The following is a 25,917-nucleotide window of genomic DNA, read 5'->3' on the forward strand; positions in this document are numbered from 1 at the left end:
GCAGTTTGGGCTTCTAGTGCTCCTCAAGTAGCAGACTTAGCACAGCCTCCACCCAGGACTTCATGCTGTCCTCGTGTTTTGGATCCGAGGCTGGCAGCGTAAGCTTCCTGACCTCTCTAGCCATCACCAGGTCCCCGGGGAGCTGCTCTCATGGGGAGGAAGAGCGCAGACCTCTCAGGGAAAGGGCAGAAGTGTTTGAGGATCACTACGATACTCACCATTTTGGCAGTTTTAGATGGTGAAGGAGGACCTTAAAAAAAAATGAGTCAGATTTTAAAAACAGAGGAAGCATTCTTAGATCACAAACACTAATAATGCTTATGATAAAACTAGTTACCACTTTTAGTAGGCTGTAAGTTCTTATCTAACTGTTCCAAGCATTATACATACACCTTCTAATTCCATTTTTATAATAGTTCTAAGGCATTAATAGAATTATCATTAAACAGATAAAAAGATATGGTTCCCTATACCACAGAAGCAATGTATAGCAAGGTAGGAAATGGCCATAGAAGCATCTGACATCCAATCCCAGTCTCTGTTATACATGTTGAAGCCCTGGGAGACCCTTAGTACTAAAAAGAGATTTTTTTAAAACCTAATTCTGAGTATGTTCTACCATTTACCCAGGAGAAGCCCAAGTGATTCAAAGAAATGAAAATGAGGAAAAATCTCCAATAAAGTTGAAATGCTCATTTGTCTCAAAAAGGAAAACTGAAAGCCAGAGTGATAGAAGAGAGGTGTGAATTCCATTCTTTAAAATGCCAAGGAGTTGTGAAAGCCTATTAGCATGCAGCATGTAGCTGGTCAGTGCTTGGAATTGGATTTATAATCCATGAGAGCCGTTCACGCCAGCTGATGACCTTGAAACATAAAAATATCACTTCTCTTACATAAGCACTGCGAGGTTTGACTAGCCTTTTTGAACAGAGCCTAGAGCTAAAGACAAAGCCAGGCTGGCTGCCTCTGCAGAGCAGGGTGCCCCTGCCCCTCATCGCACATCTGCACAGACAGCCTGGCTCTTCCTCAGACCTGTGGTGCATGATGAAGTACCACTGGGCCAAAGGCTCAATTTCTGTTATTGTCATCGACAGAGAAAACAAGATTAAGAGGATACATCTCACTTGAAGTAGTACAATATTGAGCCATAAATAATCAGATTTTGGAAAGAATACAACAGGAGATGTGAATGCAGCCACTAATAACTGAAACGCTGGGAAGAACGCTACTGTGGACAGCAATAGACAGAGCCTCAAGGAGGACACCCAGGGGTGCATCTGCCTCTGGAGGGCGCCCAGCGAGTGGAGAAACGTCACGACACTCCGGCTCCTCTTGGCTGCATTGACTTACCTCCTCTTAAGATAAGCAGAGGCACGTCTGCACCTACTGGGAACTGCTTTAGCACTTCCACCACCTGGAGATGTGTTAAATTCTGCACATTCTGATGATAAATTTCCTTGATTATATCCCCTTTCTGAAGGCCTTGGCACCACTGACTGTCCAGTATCATTTTAACCTTCTGCCCAGTGGGGCTGTCAGCAATCGCAAAGCCGAAGCCCTTGGGGCCCTTGATCAAAGGGATAGTCACTAGTTCTGGCTGGGAGCTGCCGGAAGAGGCCACGGATGTCCTCTGTTCACCCAGATCTGATGGTCCATCAAGACAATCGCTCATCAATACGTGTCCTGATTTTCCATTCTGGTCCAGAACCACGGTTCCTGGCTTCAAGTCCTGAGCAGTCACGCATGTTTCTTCTTTTGTTAAGGACTGTCCATTGATGATAGGGGTAGCAGTGACAATGTCCACCACAGGGTCTTCACTGTCATCGGGGAGTGGGTAACCACGACACAAAGTGAGGTTGACATACTGATTGATAGGCACCAACTGAAACATCTGGACAACATCTGCATGGGTGTGACCCAGGACACAGCTGCCGTTGATGTCCACAATCACATCACCTGAGAAAATACAGTGTGAGAAGTTAGAGTCACCAAATAAGGTGATTTTTTTCGTTGAAGGGAGAAGCAAAGGTAACAATTCCATACAGGCATTGGATATATTATTTAAGACACTGAAATGTGTGATACAGTGGTTAATAGAATGATGATCACTGGCTACGGAATTGCCGTCATTCAAGATCACAAGCTGAGTGCTCTTACCCACTCTTCTCATCCATTTGATTCTTTTATTCACAATAATTATTTAAAAGCTCACAGACACACAAAGGTGCTTTGGTTTGTAGGTTCCAAAACTCATCAGAATGCTGTTAGAAATATTAGTCTGTAAAATTTTGTTCCATAACTAAGAAACAAATGTGATTAATTGGAAATGAAGTTTTGGTTTTTTTTCCCTGATGAAGACTCACAGAATTTTCATGAAGGCATACTATTGCTATGCAAATTAGGTAAGCGTTAGGTAAATCTGAAATTACATTATGAAATTCTGACAGCAAATAAATATAGTAGCTATAAGATGTGTTTGATGGACAAAATGTAAAGAAAGGTTAAAATTGAAAACTAAAAAGAAAAACCCTATTAATATCCGTCACTTCTGGGAAACATGCCCCAAGTTAGCATCTTGCCTTGAATCTCCTTTTCAAGCTTGTCAGCCACAACAAAACTATCACCATATAAAATATCCAACAGGCTGAAAGCCGGTGGCCCATGCTTGCCATCCTTGCTACTCAGGAGGCTGAGATCTGAGGATCGCAGTTCAAAGCCAGCCTGAGCAGGAAAGTCTTACAGACTCCTATCTTCAATAGGAGAAATATCAGAAAAAATGGGAAGTAGTGCAGTGGTTCAATTGGGTATAGTGCTAGCTTTAATCAGAGAGAGGCTCAGGGACAGAGCCCAGGCTCTGAGTTAGTCCAAGGACTGGCAAAAAACAAAACCAAAACAAAAAAACAAACAAACCCCAAAAAACCCAAACCAAACCAAAACAAAAATCCATCAATTACTAAGGAACAACTTTGGGGAAAAAAGGATTGATTTGAGACTGCAGTTCAAAGCCAGTCCATGCAGGAAAGCTCAGAGTCGTATCTCCGATTAACCAGCAAAAAAGCTGGAAGCAGAGATGTGACTCAAGTTACTGGGTACTACCCTTGAAAAAAAAGCTCAGGGACAGTGCACAGACCCTGAGTTCAAGCCCCAGGACTAGCATAACCACCACCTTTGGGAAAAATTATAGGATATAATTTTGACACTACTCTAAACATTACAGTGGACCATTTTTCATAAAAACATAGTACGAAAATGTTAGATAGTTCCAAAAGTACACAATATAATAAGAGAATAACAATCAAATTGTCTTCTGAGATGATTAATAAATCACTGGTTTTGTACAGCCAAAGGATAATCTAAAGATTACACACAGTATTCCAAGAAGCTAATAAATGTAGTGTGTTTTCTCTGCTAGCTCCTGGCCCTTGCTCAAGTCAGCATACATTTAACTTTCAAGTAACATTATTTTAACATAGGAACTGTTCCCTTCTGTTGTATACCCATTCTCTCCCCTCTTCCTGTGTCTCCCCACTCCTCTCTGTGAACTCAGTACCAAATGATCCCAGAGCCGCCACTCTGTGGAACTCTGAAGAGCCCTACCTGGTGCGATCTTCCCATCCTGAGCAGCAGGGCCTTCGTGCAGCACGTTTTTCACCTGGAGGAACTCATCAGGCCTGTCTCCACCAATAATGGTAAAGCCAAATCCCATTGTGCTTTTTTTCAGTGATGCTCGAACTAGAACACCTTTAAGTTGGGATGGGTCCCGAGTAAAGTGTGATTTTTCCACATCTGGGCCAGATAAGAAAGGGATTTGAGAACAAAAGTAATTACATGAATTCAGCCCTAAAGAACAAATTTCAAGATGATTTGTGTAACTCAAGAAAAAGAAATCATAAAGGAAAAAAATTCAGAGAGTCTAATGTCATAGAGTAGCTGGTATTTTAGTGTATGAACTAAAACACAGGAAAAATTTAACCAATAAATCCTTATTTTGGGGGTGGGTGGTAACAGTACTGGACTCTGACCTCACTTTTCAGATAGGGTCTTGTGCTGTTGGTTTGGGGTTGGCCTCATGCCTAGACCTTCCTATCTCTGCTTCCACCTGGCCAGCATATCACTTCTATTTATAGGATCTTACATGCCATTTGAGAAAGTCCCTACTTATTCTCGTCTGTACATCCCTAACCCCAAATCCATTCTAGTAGTTTCCCTTTTGCTGGTTTCAGTTACCTGCTGTCAACCACAGTACAAAATTATTATTATTGTTGTTGTTGTTGGTTGTGGGGCCTGAACTCTGACATAAACACTGTCCCTCAGCTCTTCAGCTCAAGGCTAGTGCTCTACTGCTTGATCTACACTGCCATTTCTGGCTTTTTCTGCTTATGTGGTGCTGAGGAATCGAACCCAGGGTCTCATGCATGCAAGGCAAGCACTCTACCACTGTACCACCTTCCCAGCCCCAAGTACAAAATTATTGAACAGAAAAAATCTGAGTAACTCTTCATCAGTGTGCTAAAATCTTGTGCATCCTGCTCCATTCCACCATGGTATGAAGCAGCCTGTCCGGCTGCACCCCACAGTGGTGTGAGCTACCCTGCAGCTCTGCAGGATCATATGATTACCACTCACCAGTCACTTAGTTGTTGTCTGGGTTATCAGACTGGCTCCATGGTATCAGGATGCCTGTATTCAAGGAACCCTATCTCATTCAGTAACATCACTAAGGCACAAGAGTGGTGCAGGTATAGTGATTTGTATATGTTGAAAAGAAGCCAGAAAGAGTTTCTGTTCAGTGAACAGATTGTATCAATATGTATGTACGGGAAAAACAAAGCATAAAGAAGGCTTTGTATGGGTACAGGAAGGGGGTGTCTTGAAATGTATCCCCAGCAGATTAGATAAGGGGTGACTATTGTACATCTCTGTTAGTAACAATGAAAGCTATAATTTATTGATCACAACATGCCAAATACCATTATAAGCACTTTGTACATATTAATTTGTTATTTCAACCACCTAACGAGAGTATTATTATGATTCCTATTGTATACATGAGGAAAGGGAGGCACAAAGGTTTTAGGGATGTTACTCAGGGTCACATACGTGAGATTAAAAACTTTATGCATAGGAGGCTCCAATGGGAGGATTACGGTTTGAGGCCAGTCCAGGCAAAAGAAGTTCATCAGGTGTCATTTCAACCTATGGACAAGAATGGTAGCATGCACCTGTCAATCTAGCTAGAGGCTGAGGCTGAGACTGAGATGATTTGGCTTCTGACCAGCCTAGACACACAGTTTGCAAGGCCTCATCTCAGCAGGAAAAACTGGCTGTGGTGGCACACACTGTCTTCCCAGCCACAGTGGGGAATGTGAACAGGGAGACCACAACCCAGGCTGGCCTGGGCAAAATGTGAGACCCTTTCTCAAAATACTCAAGAGCCAGCCAAGTGCCAGCGGCTCACCCTGCAGGGGCTAAGGTCTGTGGTTTGAAGTTAGGCCTGGCAGGAAGTCTATCTCCAATTAATCAATAAAATGCTGGACTGGAGGCATGGCTCAAGTGCTACAGTGCCAGCTGTGAGTGACAAGACTGAGCAAGAGTGGGGGGTGGGGGTGGGGTCTTAGGGTAATGCCCAGTATTAGCACAAAAAATAAATTGACAGCCAGAGCACAAAGGGCTAGAGGTCGAGCTTAAGCACTGGAGTGCCTGCCTAGCTATCATGAAGCCTTGCGTTCAAACCCCAGTACTACCCAAAACAACCCAAAAAACCCACTGCAAACGGGCAATAGACTGGCACACTCACTGCAAGTTGTAGACTATGAATTCTCGAGGGCAAGACCTCCTTAATCTCAATCGTGAAAACCCAGTGAGTAGCAAGCACTGGGAGACCAGGAGATGCTCAAACTATCTGTTAAATCCTGAGTATCTGATCATCCACAAGCAAAGCTGAAGAAGGGGATGCTTCTACAGAGTAGCTGCAAGAAAGAACTATTTTCTTCACAAGTGATAAAAGTTGAGACTCTGCTAGACTATAATATGGCCAACAGACCTCTTGTTATTACTGACAGTGGAAGAAGGGATTGCGTTAGAGAGGGATGAAGAAAGTCTAAAAACTCTTGGACAGCTTTTTCAGAATACACTTGACTGGACTAGATTCAAAAACTTACACATTTAAAAATGTTCCCCAAGGAGGGGCCGGGAAGGTGGCTCAGTGGTAGAGCTCTTCCCTTGCATGCATGAGGCCCTGGGCTCGATTCCTCAGCACCACATAAATAAGTAGAAAAAGCCAGAAGTGGTGCTGTGGCTCAAGTGGTAGAGTGCTATTGAGTTGAAGAGTTGAGGGACAGAGCTCAGGCCCAGAGTTCAGGCCCCATGACTGACCAAAAAAAAAGTTCCCCTAAGTGATTCTGGTGTCACTAACACCTACCATTCTATATGACAGTCAAAGGTATAGGCAAATAACTTACTATTTATTAACACTGGTTACTGAAGAATCCTGAATAGTTAGAGACATTAGACTTTAGTATAACTCAAGAGAAGCTCATAATGAAGTAGAGATTTAATAGTGTACCAGGCTTTAAACATAAGAATTCAAACCTCAAACTCATACTTTTTTTTTTCATACTTTTTACATAACGAGAAAATCTCAGTATTCTCAGTGTTTACATGTTTATTAAGATTATTCATATCCTTATAGAGGATATGAATGTCAAAGGCCTAGCAATAAAAACTCAAACTCACTTTTATTATCTGAGCACACAAATTTCACATTTTATTCTGAGGAAAAAAGATCAAACAGAAACTCTACCTGGGTTTGAGGGTGCAATCCCAGCCTGTCCTAGCTGCTTTTTCCTTTTGGCTTCCTCCACTGGATTTTCAAACTGGGTTTTCTGGTTAAGGTGGCTGTAAAACGTGGAGAAGTGTGGACTTCAGGTTTGATGAAAATATCACATCATTTCTAAACCGACACCATGCATTTTCATGGCCAGAGGCCAGGGCGACGCAGGCTGTTACGGGCTGAGCGCAGAGAGGCTGACAGCAGCACTCAGCTACCACAAGACCAGGTCAGAAAGCAGCATGCCTCTTACCTGAAGACCTTACACGTGGCAACTGGTCAGCTAGATTTTTTAAAGGCCATTTATGAAAGGGTTTTAATAAAGCAACTTTCTCCAAAATGGAGGGAGCTACCATAGTATTTTTTAAGAAATCTGGTACTCTTCTAGACTATTACTACAGTATATTTTTTCTACTGAGCTGCCCAAAACAAGTCAACAGTGACTAAGAAAGTAACAAACTCTTTCTTTTACACTTGAATTTCTTCAGAATTCTGTAATAATTAAATGAGTTGAATTCAACTGGCCCTGATGCTCAGGAACATTTACAAATGCTCTACAAGCCTGGGGGTCGGGCAGGCTGTTACCCCTCATCCCAGGCCTGGAGAGCACTGCTCACGCTGGTAACCCTCTGGGTGAAAACCAGCTAAGACACCATCAATATCAGAAAACAAAACCATGGCTAGGTCTCACATAGCCACAGGAATCATGGTCTACACTTTCACAATGCGGAGACATTGCAGGGTTGGGGTTGTGGCTCAAGTGGTAGAGTGCCTGTTAACAATCACTGGGCCCTGAGTCAAACACCAGTACTGCCAAGAAAAAAAAAGATACTTCGGCTATATGATATGATGTTTTCCAGCGAAATCCCCTCAAGTCAGCTGTCACTGTTCACAAGTGAACACCAACAATTAGTTAATTAATTAAATGTTAAACCTGACTTTCACGATAGGACTCTTCTTAGACCACACACACACACACACACACAGCCACACAACGTTCTCACATGGCGATGCGATGGGCAGTAGGCACTCTCTGTCCTCCGGGTTGCTAGGACTTACTAACTCCACCACAGATGTGTGAGTCTTAGAACTCTAAATACAGGCGTCCCAGCCAACACTACAGCTGCTTACCTCACCAACGCTCAGGATACAGCTGCCTCGTGCTACCGGTGCTTTCTCCACCGAGTCACCTATTTAGCTGTGAGATGAAAATCTAGGCATGCTTCAGAAACTCCTCTTGGACAGTCACACTTTACATGCTCTTAAGAAAACAGACGGACACTGCACAAACAAGTTAAAGCTGCTCGGAAAGCAGCCTGGCCCCTGACGTCCTTAGCTGGAATGACCCCGATGCCACAGAGCATCCAAAGCTGCAATGTGTGGAGCAGACAGCAAGCTGTCTACTTGCTGAAGAGTTTTCCTCACAGAAAACAGCAAGATGTAATGAAGGGAATAACCGCATCTGTGACCTTACACTGCCTAGATTAAGAATCTCACACCTGTAATCCAAGCTACTCAGGAGGCTGAGATCTGAGGACTGCAGTTCAAAGCCAGCCCAGGCAGCAAAGTCCGTGAGTTTCTTCAACCAACAAACAAAAAGCTAAAAGTGGAGGTGTGGCGCAAGTGGTAGTAGAGTACCAGCCATGAACAAAAAAAGCCAAGAGAGAACACAAGGTTCCAAGTTCAAGCTAGTATGGACACACACACACACACACACACACACACACACACACACACACACACACACACACACACACACACACACACCACATACACACACACACTCCCCACAGTACAACAAAAATATCATTCTCTAAAATGAAACAAAATAAAAAAGTGAAAATACTCTCCTTTTCACTTAGTTACTTATCAAAATGTAACAGACATATTTTCCTGTTACTCCTTATAGAGCCAGGTATTTTCATAGCAAGAAAGGAAAGCATGACAGATTATTGAAGAAATAGACATAATTCAATATCTAAGTGGTAATTTTATATTTAATACCTAGATTAAAAAATCTACCTCACTGGGTGACGGCAGCTCACCCCTATAATCCTAGCTACTGAGGAGGCTGAGCTCTGAGGATCACGGTTCAAAGCCACCCTGGGCAGCAAAGTCCGTGAGACTCTTATCTCCAGTTAACCTCCAGAATACTGGAAGTGGTGGTGCTGTGGCTCAAGTGGTAGAGCGCTTGCCTTGAGCTGAAGGACAGTACCCAGTCCCAGAGTTCAAGGCCCATGACTGACAACAACAAAAATGACAACAACAAAAATCTATCTCAAGAAATAGATATGAAAGTTGATACAAATTTTGACTGTTGCATAAGTGTATCAAGACTCCTAATGCAATACAATGAAGACATTTCTAAATGGATGCACTTAGAATATTCTAAATAATTATTTATTTTCAAAACTAAAAAATCAATTTCAGAATCTAATCCTCTGAATAGTCATAGAGAAAAACTGCCACTGCTGTTGGTGTTACTTACTACAGGTTCCTGTGGGTGTTACTAGTTGTAGGTTCCTGCGGTGTTACTAGTTACAGGTTCCTGTGGGTGTTACTCACTAGAGGTTCCTGCAGGTGTTACTAGTTATAGGTTCTTGTGGGTGTTACTCACTAGCGGTTCCTGTGGGTGTTACTCACTAGAGGTTCCTGCTGGTGTTACTCACTAGAGGTTCCTGCAGGTGTTACTCACTAGAGGTTCCTGCAGGTGTTACAAGTTACAGGTTCCTACAGGTGTTACTCACTAGCGGTTCCTGCCAAAAGCAGTCCCTGGTGCCATCTGGCCTGACAGAGCCAGAGTAGCATTCAAGGAACAGCTCTACTCCTTGAGATTCACATACTCATGCAGACAACCCTCCCCCTCCATCAGTACTCTCACAGACTATGCAGAGGAGTCAACGCCAGCAAATCTGGGAATCAAGCCACGTTCCACCACACATACTAACATGCGTCTCCAGTACAGCCTGTGCTTCCTAATTTAACAAGGTGCTCCTGTAAATGACCTCACTCATGTCTTCCAATTCGGGCTGCTCCACACACCCCGTGACAACTGGGGGTGGGTATGTCACGATTTCCCCAAGTCACTTCTGCTTTATGTGCTTTTTAAAAGATCATTCTGCTCAAGATTTTCTAACAGGCAAATGACTCTCACCTCTTTCCCACATATTCAAATTCATTTGGAATGGGTAATGGTGAGAATCATTATCTCAGACATGTTCAGTAGTTCAATGGTAAGTACTTGATAAATGCTTTATTTAATAGGCTACACTACAAGAAGAAAAAAAATTCCAACCATTTTGTTTTTTGGCTGGCCTCCAACTATTCTTTTGACTTGAAAAAAAATGGTTTCTTCCTTCCTTTAAATTAAATATGCCTCAGGAAAAAATAACAAAGGAGCTACATGCACTTTGCATATCACACATTTAATGAGTATCAGCAACACATTAAATGACACAATGGAAGTAAAATTAGCATAGCTTTTCAAAGGAAGCAAACATCTACATCTACAGCCACAGGTCAATTTCAATATTTCCTTAGGACAGAGGGCAGATTTTTAGAAGTGATTCCAAAAATCTCTAACCACATTGAGTCAGAAACAATTTACATATGAAAGAGTATAATAAGACTCAGAGATATTGTAAAGATGATTATCAGGAAATGATATTAGTTTATACTAGCAAGGGTTAAAAAATAAGTGATCCTAAAACAAGAAGATTCTAGTGTTTGCTGTTTTTCCAAAATGATCATTTTGTCCAACTGTATAGGCAATGGGTTCAGTCTTTAATTTTCCAGAAAAATAATAATGTTTCTGATATAATTATTTTCCTGGTACTACATACCTTAGCATCTGGATGAAAGGTAATTTGGTAGCCATAGCAATGTAAATCTTAAATGCAACAGTGGCCAACATCAGGTGTCTGGTGCTCCTGGCTGACACACATCTGCACTTTAAAATCCCTTCAAACTACTCTCCTCACAAAGAAACAACGGGCGTGTATGGATTTGGTAACGCAGGTACCGCTCTGGCTCACTGTGTCACAACGTGGTAAGGTCCTGTAACTGCTTTCCTAGCACACACTGCAGTACTGGCAGCAGCAGGGCGATCTGCCCAGATCCCTCATTTCACAGTTCAACATCTTTTATAGCACTTAAAAAAAAAGACTGTAATGGGAACACTATCATCTCCTGCCTCTAGAAGTTGTCTGTTTCTTCTGTTTTCCCCCTCCCCCTTCTTTTGAGGATGGGAGAGGAAAAGGGCTTTGTTTGCTATGTTAAGATCCTAGGTGGATCTTAAATTCTTTTACTCAAGCAATCCTCCTGCCTTAAATTCATAAGTAGCTGGAACTACAGGCTTGCACTACTACCACACTGGGCTTGACCTTCTAGTTTCTATATTTAGATTAAAAGTCAACTGCTGGGAAAGCTCCAAGTCACCACAATAGATGCTCACTTCCCCTGCCAGATTCCCTGGGTTGGAAAATGAGGGGTCACAGGCCACATCCAAATAAAAGTACAACATCTAGAGGACTATTGACTGACCGAGGTAGCAAACTTACTCAACATAGTATGTCCCGTACTGAGGGTCTTCTATTTTCTCCCAACCGTAAGGAAGCTCTGGAAATAAAAGAAAATTGATGAAGTGTCCATTCTAAAAAGACAAAAATTAATTCACCATTAAGTTAATTTGTCTCCTTTATATCCTAATACTATGGAGTCAGAGAGAACTGGTTTTCAAAGAATGAATCTAGTTTAAATCTGAGTGTGTATCTCAGTAGGTAAATAGAGGGCTTAGGACAAAAGGCTTAAACAAAAGTATTCCTCTGAATCACAAGACAAAAGGGCTGTTTACTGTTAAAAAAACATTGTGGCTATTTACTTATTTATTCTGTAGCTTGATAGGGATACCATGAGACACATCCTGCCCCATACAAGAAGTAACTGTATGTTAGAATATTCAGTATTACACAGAATTACTTCTGCTACTACAGCCCTCTTCTCAAAGCAAAGTTCTGCCTTGGATATTTGTCATTCCAAGTAGGCAATCTGGATCTGTTTAAAACCTATAAAATTATCTTTTCCCTTTCAATAACTGGAGCCAAATACCTGCCAGAACACTGATTTATTTAATTACACAGGGTCTATGTAATCTGTAAGGAAGGATATATGTGTAGATACACGTGTATGTATATATACATATACATACATACACATATATTATATACACACATATACATGTACACACACATATATTTCTCCTGGAATTTTGACTTCCTGTCTGGGCTGGTTTTCAATTGTGATCCTCAAATCTCTGCCTCCCAAGTAGCTAGGATTACAGGTATAAAACACCAGCCAAAGGAATGTCTTACATAGCAGTACTATATATTATTTACTCTAACCAATGACCAATAAAACATAATATGAAGGACAAAGGGAATCGAGTTTCTAATCATTAAAAAAAGTGTGGCCTTCTCCACAAGAACTGACTCTGCACAGAACAATCCACCTCCCACCCTCAGTTATTGCTTCTGTACCCTTCTTAATATGTGCATGTAGAAGGACGTTTCCTGCAGGTGGTTACAGAGATGTAAAAACTGAACTGTGATGAACTTGACAAGATATCCAAGCTGAAATAAAAATTACTATCCTGTATTCAGAATAAAAGGAAAGACTGATTAGCATCTTGGAAAACTGAATTATTCCTTTCCCTTCTCTCCAGCACATTGCTTGCAAAAATATTGGCTGGTCATTTCAACACTTGCTGATTTTCCTTTGAAGGACCCGGTCAAATGCTTGGGATGAATAAGGAAGAGGGAGGAGCTACTCAAATACCTGAAATATGCCAAGTGAAAGAAAGGACCCTTATATCTATGAAGCAACCTGTTATCAATAAACAGGCATAAGGTGCTATCAGCAAGTCACTGCTATACAGATAGGGTGTTTTTTTTTGGATTCTATCTAGAAATGCACAGTAACAATATTATTAAAGTGTTCTGATTCTTTTTTTTTTGATATAGGTACTGGGTGGGCCTTGAACTCAAGAGCTTTTTTGTTCAAGGCTGGTGCTCTACACCTTGAGCCACACCTCCACTTCCAGATTTCTGCTTGTTATCTGGAGATTAAAAGACTTTCCTGTTCAGGCTGGCTTTGAACCACATTCCTCAGATCTCAGCCTCCTGAGTAGCATGAGCCACCGGGTGCCCAGCCATCTTCCAGTGAGCACCAAGTGAGGACGTGCATTACAACTGGTCTTTACAGAAAGTTGGAAAAGCGAGGGAGCTAAAGGTCCTCAGAGTCCGTTGGATTTTTAAAGAAATTCACTAAGAAGGATGGATTAACGCTTGATGAGAATAAAAAATTAACATGAATACGTGTCAGCATTAACTCGGAAGTTGATTTAGGGTCATTTTTCAAATACAGTCCCACGTTTTTGCCTGAGCTAGTCTGACCGTGATCACTCTATTTATTCATCCCATATGACAGTGTCCCTCAACCCAGTTTTATATAGCTGCAGTAGGGGTCCCACAGACTGTTATTGCCTAGGCTGACCATGAATTGCAACCCCCTGAAATCTACCTCCGTGGAGCAAGAATTAGGTGTGTCACACAACCACCAATTCACAGCAACTTTATTAGAATCTATTCATTCACTTGTTGCTTTCCATACTTCATTTTTTCCTTCTATCTTCTTTTATTTTTTTTCTCATTCTTCCTTGTGCAGGAATAAAAGATAGAAACATAAATAAGTTTGTGGTCTCCTGGAAAGAAGATAATTTATTTCATGGTGTCCTTTGTTAAGAGGATGGGAACTGCAGTTCCCAGGAAGCCGTTAGGAGAGGGTGGTTGAAGGGTCTTCAAGGACAGTTGGGATTAGGGAGTGAGGTCATTGGAGACAGATCAGAGGGCTGTTCAGAAGGCGTGGCATGTCCACAAATGATAAATAACTGGGGAAGACTTCTTTTTTTTTTTTTTTGGGTCCGGTCATAGACCTTGAACTCTGGGCCTGGTCGCTGTCCCTCAGCTCTTCAGCTCAAGGCTAGTGCTCTACCACTTGAGCCACAGCGCCACTTCCGGCTTTTTTCTTTTTGCTTATGTGGTGCTAAGGAATCGAACCCAGGGCCTCAGGCACTGGTACCACTGAGCTACCTTCCCAGCCCCCTGGGGAAGACTTCTATGCAAGCACTACATGACAAGGAACCCTAGAGTGCTTTGTGAAGGAATTCCTGTTTTATTTTGATGCTGATAGAAGCAAGCAGATATGTGTCAAGAAGAAACTTGCTTCTGAGAAAGATGGGCTGCAGCAATAGAGAAGCAAACAGTATGTCAAATGAGAATAAAACTGACAAGAATAATAGTAGCAAGATAGACAACAAAGGCCAGAACTGAGGCAGCATAAGAGGACTGGTGAGAAGAATGGAAGCAGATAAGGATAGTAACAGCTGAGACTGAGGAGAGGGGGCAGAAGCCAAAGGTGATTCCCGGGTTCCTGGCTCTTCTGAAAAATGTGTCTAAAAATAAGGTCTTGGCGAGGTGCTGATGGCTCACGCCTGTAATCCTAGCTACTCAGGAGGCTGAGATCTGGGGATCGAGGTTCAAAGCCAGCCCGGGCAGGAAAGTCCATGAGACTCTTATCTCCAGTAAACCACTAGAAAACCAGAAGTGGCGCTGAGCTGAAGAGCACAAGGACAACACCCCAAGCCCCACGACCAACAACAACAACAACAACAACAAAACAAAAAGCTCTTATCAAATACTAGTGTGGCTGTGGGAATAGAAGATATGAACTCATTAGGACTTAGGAAACAAGTGACACATAAAAAATGTCCAATTCTCTGACAGAAAAAAATATCCAATGCTATGCTAATACCTCTGGGCAATCATGCACTAGTAGGGTTTTGTTGTTGTTGTTGGTCAGTCGTGGGCCTGGGTGCTGTCCCTGTGCTCTTCGGCTCAAGGTGAGTACTCTACCACTTGAGCCACAGTGCAACTTCTGGTTTTCTGTTGGTTAATTGGAGATGAGTCTCAAGGACTTTCCTGCCCAGGCTGGCTTTGAACCATGATCCTCAGATCTTAGCCTCCTGAGTAGCTAGGATGACAGGTGTGAACCACCGGCGCCTGGCTTACTAGTAGGTTTCTAATATTGGAATTAAGAACTTGGTAGTTGACTGCAATGAAGAGGAGACACTGGGAAAAAAGCTGAGGATGACAACCAGTTCTGACTTAAGCAACTGGGAAGATGCCCTTTGTTGAAGACAGGAGAGAAAGAAGTTTCATATGAACGGTCCTAGAATACACGATTGTGATGGAGGTTTCCAACAAGTTTTTGGTAACAGAGAAATGCAGGAAGACTAAACTTAGGAAGACCTTGTGGTTATACCTAATGGTGGATGAGATCATCTAACTTTGATAAGAGAAAGGTGAAGAACAGAATCGGGGGAGGGGGAGGGGGGGGAGGGGGGAGGAGGAGGAGGAGGAGGAGGAGGAGGAGGAGGAGGAGGAGGAGGAGGAGGAGGAGGAGGAGGAGGAGGAGGAGGAGGAGGAGGAGGAGGAGGAGGAGGAGGAGGAGGAGGAGGAGGAGGAGGAGGAGGAGGAGGAGGAGGAGGAGGAGGAGGAGGAGGAGGAGGAGGAGGAGGAGGAGGAGGAGGAGGAGGAGGAGGAGGAGGAGGAGGAGGAGGAGGAGGAGGAGGAGGAGGAGGAGGAGGAGGAGGAGGAGGAGGAGGAGGAGGAGGAGGAGGAGGAGGAGGAGGAGGAGGAGGAGGAGGAGGAGGAGGAGGAGGAGGAGGAGGAGGAGGAGGAGGAGGAGGAGGAGGAGGAGGAGGAGGAGGAGGAGGAGGAGGAGGAGGAGGAGGAGGAGGAGGAGGAGGAGGAGGAGGAGGAGGAGGAGGAGGAGGAGGAGGAGGAGGAGGAGGAGGAGGAGGAGGAGGAGGAGGAGGAGGAGGAGGAGGAGGAGGAGGAGGAGGAGGAGGAGGAGGAGGAGGAGGAGGAGGAGGAGGAGGAGGAGGAGGAGGAGGAGGAGGAGGAGGAGGAGGAGGAGGAGGAGGAGGAGGAGGAGGAGGAGGAGGACCAGCTTCACTGAAAAGGTAGGGGCAAAATGAAGAATAGCACACTCACTGGAGAGTAACACAGGAGGCAGTCTTTAACAAGACATGACTTCGTAACCTGAGGATCCCTCCAAAAGCTGTTTCACAAGGCAAAATTATTTTTGGCATATGAAACAGCTGGCTGGTTCTAATACCCATGAATTTACCCATTTTTGTTTTCTCTTTGCCAAATAGGATTTTTTCTTATTTAAATGTACAAATTACAGTTACTTTCTCACAGTGTAGCTCTATTCAGTTGGTAATTTTCTTTTATCTTTCTCTAAGCTCCAAAATGAATTCAACATTCATTTATAAAACTGCCTTTAGTAAAAACTTAATCTTTCTTTCTTCATTAGAAAAATGGGGTGGGTTGAGAGTAGAATGGATTCCTGATGTTCTATTTTTAAGATAACTACTTAAACCAAAACACTAATTATTTTATTTGAATGGAAGGTAAATCTGTACATGAAGTAAGTCATCAGATACAGCATGAGGACACTGCTAGGCGCTGGATTCAGACAACAGGAAGGGAAAGGGCAAGGTTTAGAAATAGACAAGGTTTGCCTTGAAGATGTGAGATGTCCAGTGTAAGAACATCACACTTGAAACAGAAAATCCTGTGTTTAAATTATTACTGTTACTCTCTCTTTTCAGCATCTACTCCGTGTAAAACCCTAAGGAAAGCATCACCAGCCAGTCTATTTTGAAAGTAGTCCATTGTGGGCTGTTCTCTCCTGAGGGAACCAAAGTGCCTGGGAACGTGGGAAAGGTAGCTAAGCATAAAAACAAGGGCTCAAGGTTTCAATTATGGGTTCACCACCAGATTAAGAACAGGCAGTGTTGGAAGGTAGGCTTAGTTGTGGGGACGAGAAACCAGTCTTTAAAGGAGTTTGAGTATTCCTAGAACGTCATTTTCCTTGTTTTACTTAAAGACCTAAGTAGAAGAACCTTATCATGTACTGCCCACTTTGAGATAAAAAGTCTACTAACACCTGCAAGGGACAAAAGGAGCAGGCTGTATGAGGCCTGGATCAGCCAAAAGTGCCACTTGGTACAAAGAGCAGTAGGAACATGCCCATCTGGATTCCTCTGATTCAATACTCTTAGCTTATCTGAGCCCCTGGTAGCTTACCTGATGGATGAGTTTCCTGGTCTGGCCTGCTACTCCAGAGCTGCCATGGATTCCAACCTGCCTGTGGAGGGGCCCTGGTCTCTGCCACACTGCCTGTGTGTGTGGCGGGACGGGGAGGGAGGTGTGTGGTCCTGGCCTCTGCCATGCTGCCTGTGGAGGGGGGCCTGACCTCCCCATGCTGCCTGTGGAGGCTTGCAGTTACATGGAGGCCAGAGGCCAGTGCTTGACCTCCTGGAGGGACACAATATCAGAAAGCCCCGCAGATGCAGAGCTAAGGCCATGCCCGTCCCCTGTGCCTTACTTCTCTCTCAAATCCAAACTAGTGAGTAAAGATAACTGCCCCAAACCTCACAGAATTAAAATCATCCCCCGGAGGACAGGTCTTTCCCCTTTTCCCTCTCCTCCTCTCCAGGTCTCCTTCCCACTTCTGTCCTCTAGCCTTTTCCTTCCTCCTGTCCCCTCTTCTAACCATGTAAGCCTCTGCTGAAGGGAATCCAAATGAACAGCCCACATCCTTTTTCTCACAAACCATGGTATCTAGTTGTAATGCCTGTGCTTCACGATGGAGAGGTCAGGTTATAGCTGAGCATGGAGAAAGAACATAGAACCTGAACCTGGAGAAGCATGACAGGGAAGGCCACAAAGGAATTACAGTTCAGATAGGAGCTGCAAAAACTAGCAGGCTTGGGCCAGGTGTGCACAGGAAATCAGCATGATTTCTGTCAGAAGAAACACGTACAGGACAAAGGCAAAGACAAACATAGGCCACACTGATGATGTGAAATATTTTGAAAGAGAAATATAAAACGTGGTTCAGTTCTAAAAAAAAAAATCTTTAATAGTTTACCAAGGAGTCTGGGCTTTATTCTGAAAACAACAGGGAGCAAGGGAGAGGTAATTTTACTTTAGAAAATTTAATTCAGTGGTACACAGCAATTTCTCCATAATGTTTTGCTTATGTAGCTTTCTCTGTAAAAAATGAGAACATGTACCCACAAAGATGCATGAATATATACACTACCCTCCAGAACACACATACATGTACATGTGCAGAACACATCATATGCAAACCAAATGTCTGAAAAGGAGATGACTGAATCCTTCTCATGTTTTACCTCAATATGAGGTATCTGAAGACTGTTAGCTTTTCTGTTTTTTTTTTTTTTTTACTTGTGTTACCTTCCTTTGCAGTGCGTTTTGCAGAAATCTATCTTATGTGGGTTACTTTGAAGCCTATGTATCATAGTCTAAAAACTGGCACAAGTAAACTGAAAAACTTCACAACCCTGGATGAAAAGCAAGGGTATTATACTAATTTCTCCTCAGAGCATAGTGACAGGCAGAATGAGTAAGAATGCCAATACCAATCTGAACACCAAAGGGTTAAGTTCAGTTTATACCCTTTTTTTCAATCATGAAAATAAGTTCTACAAAGCTACAATAGATAGCTTTGAGTATCATTATTTTGGACAATGTTGGCATGAGGGGTGTATTAGAGGATAAAAGTAACTATAGGACCAAGACCAAGAATATCCAAGGGTGTGGTGATTAGAAGAACAGAGAAGACATAATATGACGAAAAAACATGAGCAAAGAGCCGACGATGGGCAGGTGAAATGGATGCAGCTCAGTGGTAGAAGACTTTCTTACACGTGTGCAGTCCTAGGTCTGATTCTCAGCACTACACAACTAAACAAAAAGGAAAAGTGGCAGAACATTAATGGTATTAACTCAGAGATGGGCATGCTTCTATATCTACAACTATATCCAAATATAATAAAATTGCCAAGTTTTTCTATATGTTGAAATTTTGAATAATTACACATTAGCAAAAATAAGAAGAAAGAACTAGGCTTGAAAATATAGGGACTAGAGCAAGAAGAGAAGAAAAAGCAAACATGATCACAGGATTTTGTCCCAAAGATCATGTAAATGGTTAGGTATGACAAAAAGAGTGACAGAGACACTACAGAGGAGTGACAAAGGAGAAAGATGCCAGCGTTAGTTTAATTTATTTAAAGTACTAGTAAGACAAAAATAGTTTCAAAAGGGGCTGGGAAGGGGGCTCAGTGGTAGAGTGCTTGCCTCGCATGCATGAGACTGTGAGTTTGATTCCTCAGCACCACATAAGCAGAAAAAGCCAGAAGTGGCACTGTGGCTCAAGTAAGTGGTAGAGCACTAGCCTTGCACTGAACAGCTGAGAGACAGGCCCAGAGTTCAGGCCCCACAACCTCCCCAACCCCCCACCCCTCCAAAAAAAAAGTTTCAAAATCAAGAGAGGACACATATATAGAGAGAGCTCAGTACAGAGAAAAATCCTAGAGATTTTAGTAAGGTAGTCAGCTATGGCAAAGTGATGATTAAAACTATGAGAACACTCTCCACAAACGGGAAAGGGCAGAGAATTGAAACACTGCTAAGTCTGAAAAGAAACAGAACAGCAAAACAGATGTATTCTACAGACTAACACCCTATGTGCAATTTGGAAAGCCAAACTACAGCATCTGTGTATCCTTGTCAGGATTACAATGGCTAACAGCATCATCACAAAGAACTTGCTCTTGGAGTCTTACAGACAACGGAGGTATAGTATAAAAATAATTTAAAACATGATTTCTTAATATTTAATAAAATGCCCATAAGTGCTCTTTCAAGGATGAAAAAAGTAATTCAACTGCTTGTTCAGATACATAAAATGGATCTGGGCAACTGCCCATATCCAAGTTACTGCCACCCCTAACACGAGAAGGAAAATCCATCGAGCAGAGAACCACCTCAATTCTCCCCAGCTGTCTCCACTCGTTTCTAATTTCTATCACTACAGATGAGCTTAACTGATTCTCATACTTTGTAAAATGCATAACCAAGTGCTTCTGTATTTAGCTTCTTACATTCAATGTTTCTTAGATTCTTCAGTGTTCTTGAATGTTTCAAAAGTGTCTTTTTCCCTTTCATTGATGAGTAGTATTTCACTGCACAGTTTATCCATTCTGTTCATGGACATTTGGATGTGTCTAAGGTTTGTATGGTTAAGGCTGCCATGGCCATTCTTTGCTTGTGAAGTCGTTCTGGAGATATTTTCATTGCTCTTAAGACAGTATCGCAGAGGAAAATGCCAAAAGTTCTCTAAAACTTTCACGTAATTTTACCAGAAAATATTTCTGCCAGAAATAAAGTTCTAGTTACCCTAAATACAACCAAATCTTTGGTGGTGTGTATTTGACTTTAGTCCTTCCAACAGGTTTCAGCACCTTTCCTTCTTTGGTGAAGTACCCAAGTCCTTCTTTCTCATTTTTTTTTTTTTGGGGGGGGGGGTGGTGGTGTGGGGGAGGGAGTGCTTGGAATCAAACACAGAACCTATGTATGCTAGGTCAGCACTCTGCCACCAAACTACCAAGCTATGTTTACAGATCCCAGGTTCGCCTTTCCATATGATATCAACTTGTCCCAGCACCAGCTGTTACACTTTGTTCCACATTCAATTCATCTGTCCCCTAGGTTATAAATCACCCTGGATACGCATATATGCCTATCTCTGGTCTCTTCTGCCACAGTGACCTATTTGTTCTTATGCCAGTACCATACCGTCTTGATTACTGTAGCCTTACGGCATGTCTTCTAATCTGGTAGGCTATTCTTCAACTGTGTTATTTTTAAGTTGTTTGGCTGATTAGAGCCTTTGTATTTCCTGATGAGTTTTTAATGTCCTTAAAATAGCACATTGAATTTTTGATTATGAATTTACTGGATCTACATACCAATTCACAAAGAAAGGATGTAATTACCAATACTGTGACCTTTGATTCATGAACATTATTTCTTAGGTCATTATTAATTTCAGTGATGTTTTATAGTTTTTGGTGTAAGGGATTTGAATGTTTCAACAGATTTGTTCTGAGGATTTCAATGTTTTTTGTTTTTAGTTGGTCATGGAGCTTGAACTCTGGGCCTGGGCGCTGTCCCTAAGCTCTTCAGCTCAAGGCTAGTGCTCTACACCACTTTAGCCGTAACACCACTTCTGGTTTTCTGGTGGTTTATTGGAGATAAGAGTTTTATGGCCTTTCCTACCCGGGCTGGCTATGAACCAGGATCCTCAGATCTCAGCCTCTTGAGTAGCTAGGATTACAGGTATGAGCCACTGGTGCCCGGCTTCAATTTTTTTTTTTTTGGTCCAGTTGTGAGGCCTGAACTCTGGGCCTGGGCGCTGTCCCTCAGCTCTTCAGCTCAAGGCTAGTGCTCTACCACTGGAGCCACAGCGCCACTTCTGGCTTTTTTCTTTTTTGCTTATGTGGTGCTGAGGAATCGAACCCAGGGCCTCATGCATGCAAGGCAAGCGCTCTACCACTAAACCACCTTCCCAGCCTCCCAGCTTCAATTTTTTTGATGCCATTATAAACTTTTTTTTTGGTGCTGGTCCTGGGACTTGAACTCAGGACCTGGGCACTGTCCCTAAGCTTTTTACGTTTATGCTCAAAGCTAGTGCTCTACTACTTGAGCTACAGCTACACACCCAGCTTTTTGGTGGCTAACTGGACATAAGAGTCTCAAAGACTTTCCTGGCCAGGCTGACTTCGGCCCGCAATCCTCAGATCCTAGCCTCTGGAATAGCTAGGATTGCAGGCATGAGCCTCGGGTACCCTGCTTAGACGTTTCGTCTTTTTCAATTGTTTGTTCCTAGAAGAACTCTTAAGATTATAACCATCTTGAACAATAAAATTGGAAATTCTGTTTAATTATACCCTATTTTCAAGATCAAGACATATCAAACCATTTTGGGTAGGAAAAATACTATGCTTATTTGCAAAACTACATGCTACCATATAAACCTGTAATATACAATATAGATAAATATTATTCTCTGGTAATTCTTTTTTTTAATAACATTTTATTTTAACTTTATTTTTTGTTTATGTGGTGCCAAGGAATTGAACCTAGGGCCTCATGCATACTAGGCAAGCACTTTACCACTAAGCCACATTCCCAGCCTATCTGGTGATTCTTAGAGTAAAATTGTGTGTGGGTAGTATAGGACAGGCTTTCATTGAGTTTCTATTGGTTTAGCTAAGGAATACATTCTAGCATACCCATTGCATACTAAATTTAACGTATTTTTGAAGATTCAACAAATATGCTACCTTGTAGTTAAGAATGTTCCTAAATTTATTGAACTTTAAGAATTGTGTTTTAAGGATATGCGTTTAAAGAGAAAAACATATTTTTGTTAAGTTTCTTAAAAAAAAGAACTATAATCCTCTCAGAGGAGATAAAGAACATTTTTCACAAAGTAATACTCGTTGTTATAATTCTCACAGTCAGTAGATCAAGATGTCTACCTACAAGTCATGTGCTTCAACACATTACAATTTGTTTATGGTTTTGGAAAATGCATTAACTAAGCAAGCAGAGCAAGAAAGAACAGAGAAGGTAAGAATGGCATAAAAGATTCTGAATCTCTACCTCCATCTTCACAGTCTTCAGGGGCTTTGGCTTTTTTACAAAGACGAGGATCCAACCAGGTGGTTGTTTTGGTGTTGTGGCTGTAGAATAAAGATCTCAATTAGAAACAGGAGAACAAAGAGGAATTAAAGTTTTTCAAAGGCAAATTAAAAGTGATGTTGAAACATTTATTTTCATAGGCCTTCAAAATCAATAACCCCTGTTCTAAAAACTTCCACAGAGGAAAGCTGATGTTAAGGCACAAATTTGAGAATGAAGACGTTAAAGAGAGGATCACATGCAAAGGAGTAGTATTTTATCTAAGTGGTCAAAGACATTTTGCAGGGCGCACACACAGCCACACATTGTGCATTATTAAGTGGCAAAGTATCACTGGGAATCTTACTTGCATGCTGGCTGAGTTTTTCTACTGCCCTTCAAAAGAGCTCCATCATTTCTTGAGCATCTATGATATGTAGTTATTATGCTGAGGGCTGGGAATATAGACACAAATGGTCAAACAATGTCTTCAGCCTGGCACCAGTGGCTCATGCCTGTAATCCTAAGCTACTCAGGAGGCTGGGATCTGAAGATCACAGTTGGAAGCCATCTTGGGCAGAATAGTTCATGAAACTCTTCCAATTATCACAGAAAAAGGTGGACATGGTACTATAGCTCAAGTGATAGAGTGCTAGCCTTGAGCAAAAGATGCTTAGAGACAGTGCCCAGGCCTAGAGTTCAACGTCCATGACTGGCAAAACAACTACAAAAATCCCACAAAAACAAAGAAAACTGCCTTCACAAGGACTGTTAAGATAAAACAGATTAAGTGTAAACAAGGTGTAAAGTAGCTGTTTCTGAAACATGCAAGTAAAAACCACAGACGTGGTAAAATTGCGTTCTACAATATCATCAGAAAGACTCCATCATCACCCCAAATGCTTTCATCAGAGAGCGGCATGTGTCCTGACTCAGGTGGACAGTACTTTAGCTTCCATGCAGGCCATCGTGCAATAGACGAAATGTAGGACCCGTCTATCACACTGCCAGCAGAAAGAAAAAATACAGTCATATTAGAAAAGAAAAAGACATGAGAGAAAATGTATATGGACGTAGAAACTGTAAATTTATATTTTAAGAACTATGAGAAAAACTATGAGCAAGTTCCCATGCACATCTTTCATGTATCCTAACTTGTTCATCTCTACCTGGTCCACTCTTAGGCAATCCAGCCAATGGTTTCAGGGGTGAGTCACCTACTACACTTTCTTCAACCCATGAGTTCAATAATTTCAGAGCCACTGCCAGGCAGCAGACCATGGCAAAGATACGTTCTATTGCATGTTCAATAATCATCAGTCTCCACTGGAAAAAACTAAGACTGCTTTTAGAAAGTCTGTGCTATACCTTCTCTAGATGGAAAATCTTCCTAAAACATAAACCAGTGCAGTCAGGCTTAGCAAAATAAATTAGAACTAAAATAAGTCATAAATAAATAGTCTCATGTAAATATCTTGCTAAACCAAACTCTTTAATTTCTAAATAAGCAGATGTAGGAATCTCCTAGAATTTTACCAAGTATATCCCAAGGTAAAGGAGAGCCCATTCCTACAATATAGTAATATTTTGACCTGTATCAATATACCTTTGCTCCAGCTCCAGTCAACCCTGACCCACCATGCTAGTGTGACAGAGACCAATCACATGACCAACAGCAAACAGAACAACTTTACCTAGCACTAAATATTCAACTGTATTCTGGATGTTAACACCTCATGCAATACACAATTTGCAAATACTTTCTTCCATTTGTAGACTGCTTCCTTTGCCGTACAGAAAGCTTCAAAGTTTCTCTAGTTCCATGTGTCTGCTTTTGCTTTAGTTGTTCCAGGCTTTTTAGTGTCAAGTTCAGATGTCTTTCCCACATCCAATGTTGTGAAGCTTTCTCTATTCTGTTTTCTTCTAGAGGTTTCATAGTTTCAGGTCTTTGGTACACTGAACAATACACTTCTTTAAAATAAATCTCTATAATTTGCTATCTTTGTTTGCAAGGTAAAGTATCATAGATTTAATGTTTCATAGTCTGTTTCTATAGACATGTTAACCACTTTTAGCTTAGTTCTAGTTTACTTCTCAACTGTCCTTGAAAACCATTAAGCTGTCCACAGAAGAGCACATCTAGTTGTGTCTGTGTGATCCAGGTCCTTAATGTTTACGTAGACATAGACATGAGAATGTACCACTACATATGGTAAAAAAGAATACCATGTAGTCAAACTGACATCTCTGAACACTAGAATCCACTGGGCAAAGGAAGATATCCAGTAAAGGATATGGGTTGATGACTGCTAGAGGAACAGATTTAGAAGTCTACTCTAAGTTAATTTCTAAGTAAATATTCTTTGAGTGTACTGCCCAGCCCTCAATATTTTTACTATTATTTATTATATTCTGAAAGTTCATTCCATTAATATTGGGATCAAATATTTGGGATCAAACTGCTTTAAAGATGAGCATTACAGCTATATGAAATTCAACAGGTGCCAGTGGCTCATGTCTGTAAGCCTAGCTACCCAGGAGGCTGAGATCTGAGGATCATGTCCGAAGCGGCCAGGGCAGAAAAGTCCCCATGAGACTCCATTTGACCACTCAAGAATTAGAAGAGGGGCTGGGAAGGTAGCTCAGTGGTAGAGCGCTTGCCTTGCATGCATGAGGCCCTGGGTTCGATTCCTCAGCACTACATAAGCAAAAAGAAAAAAGCCGGAAGTGGCGCTGTGGCTCAAGTGGTAGAGCACTAGCCTTGAGCTGAAGGACAGCGCCCAGGCCCAGAGTTCAGGCCCCACTACTGGACCCAAAAAAAAAAAAAAGAATTAGAAGAGGCACTGTGGCTCAAGTGGTCCAGAGCTAGCCTTGAGCACAAGCAGGCTCAGGGACAGTGTCTGGGCTTGAGTTCAAGCCCTACAACCAACAACAACAACAACAAAAAGAACAAATGATTTGCAAATTATTATTATCTGATGCGAAAGTATTCAGTTTTAGGTTGACTCAATTCTATGCTACTCAGTATATTTATGAATATACACTATTACCCTGACAGTGCTTTCCAGTAAAGACAGTATTTTCTGTACATTTTTATTGTACCAATTGTTCTGAGGGTCAATGGTATTTCCTCCAATGTTATATAACTATATTGTCTGAATACATTAAGCCTAAATTCTAGGAATGAAAATACTTAGCTCAGATAATAGTATGTCCCACCCCACAGATGATAGTTCTTGAAATGGGCATGGATAATCTAAAAAAAAAATTTAAAGCACAAAAAAAATCTTGTTTTCCTTTTGTTTTTACCATTAGTGATAAATCAATTGTAGGTCTTCCTTCTATAAAACCAGAGGCAAAATATACTATTCTGTTCATCTAAGTCAAAAATAATAAAATGCT

At 41.9% G+C, this 25,917-nt stretch overlaps 1 protein-coding gene across 1 annotated transcript in view; it reads right to left on the minus strand.

Moving 5' to 3' along the window:
- The window catches only part of Magi3 (membrane associated guanylate kinase, WW and PDZ domain containing 3), a 155,543-nt gene that overhangs the window by 28,131 nt on the left and 101,495 nt on the right, over positions 1-25,917 (minus strand). Inside the window, exons 6-11 of the mRNA XM_042692300.1 lie at positions 22,498-22,577; positions 11,389-11,446; positions 6,803-6,897; positions 3,598-3,786; positions 1,351-1,956; positions 219-250 (exon numbers count right to left, since the gene is read on the minus strand). Coding sequence (XP_042548234.1) covers positions 219-250; positions 1,351-1,956; positions 3,598-3,786; positions 6,803-6,897; positions 11,389-11,446; positions 22,498-22,577 — 1,060 coding nt within the window. The remainder of the gene's footprint in view (positions 1-218; positions 251-1,350; positions 1,957-3,597; positions 3,787-6,802; positions 6,898-11,388; positions 11,447-22,497; positions 22,578-25,917) is intronic.

Source organism: Dipodomys spectabilis, unplaced genomic scaffold (genome assembly GCF_019054845.1).
Source record: "Dipodomys spectabilis isolate Male_0828 unplaced genomic scaffold, ASM1905484v1 ptg000148l, whole genome shotgun sequence".
NCBI lineage: Eukaryota > Metazoa > Chordata > Mammalia > Rodentia > Heteromyidae > Dipodomys > Dipodomys spectabilis.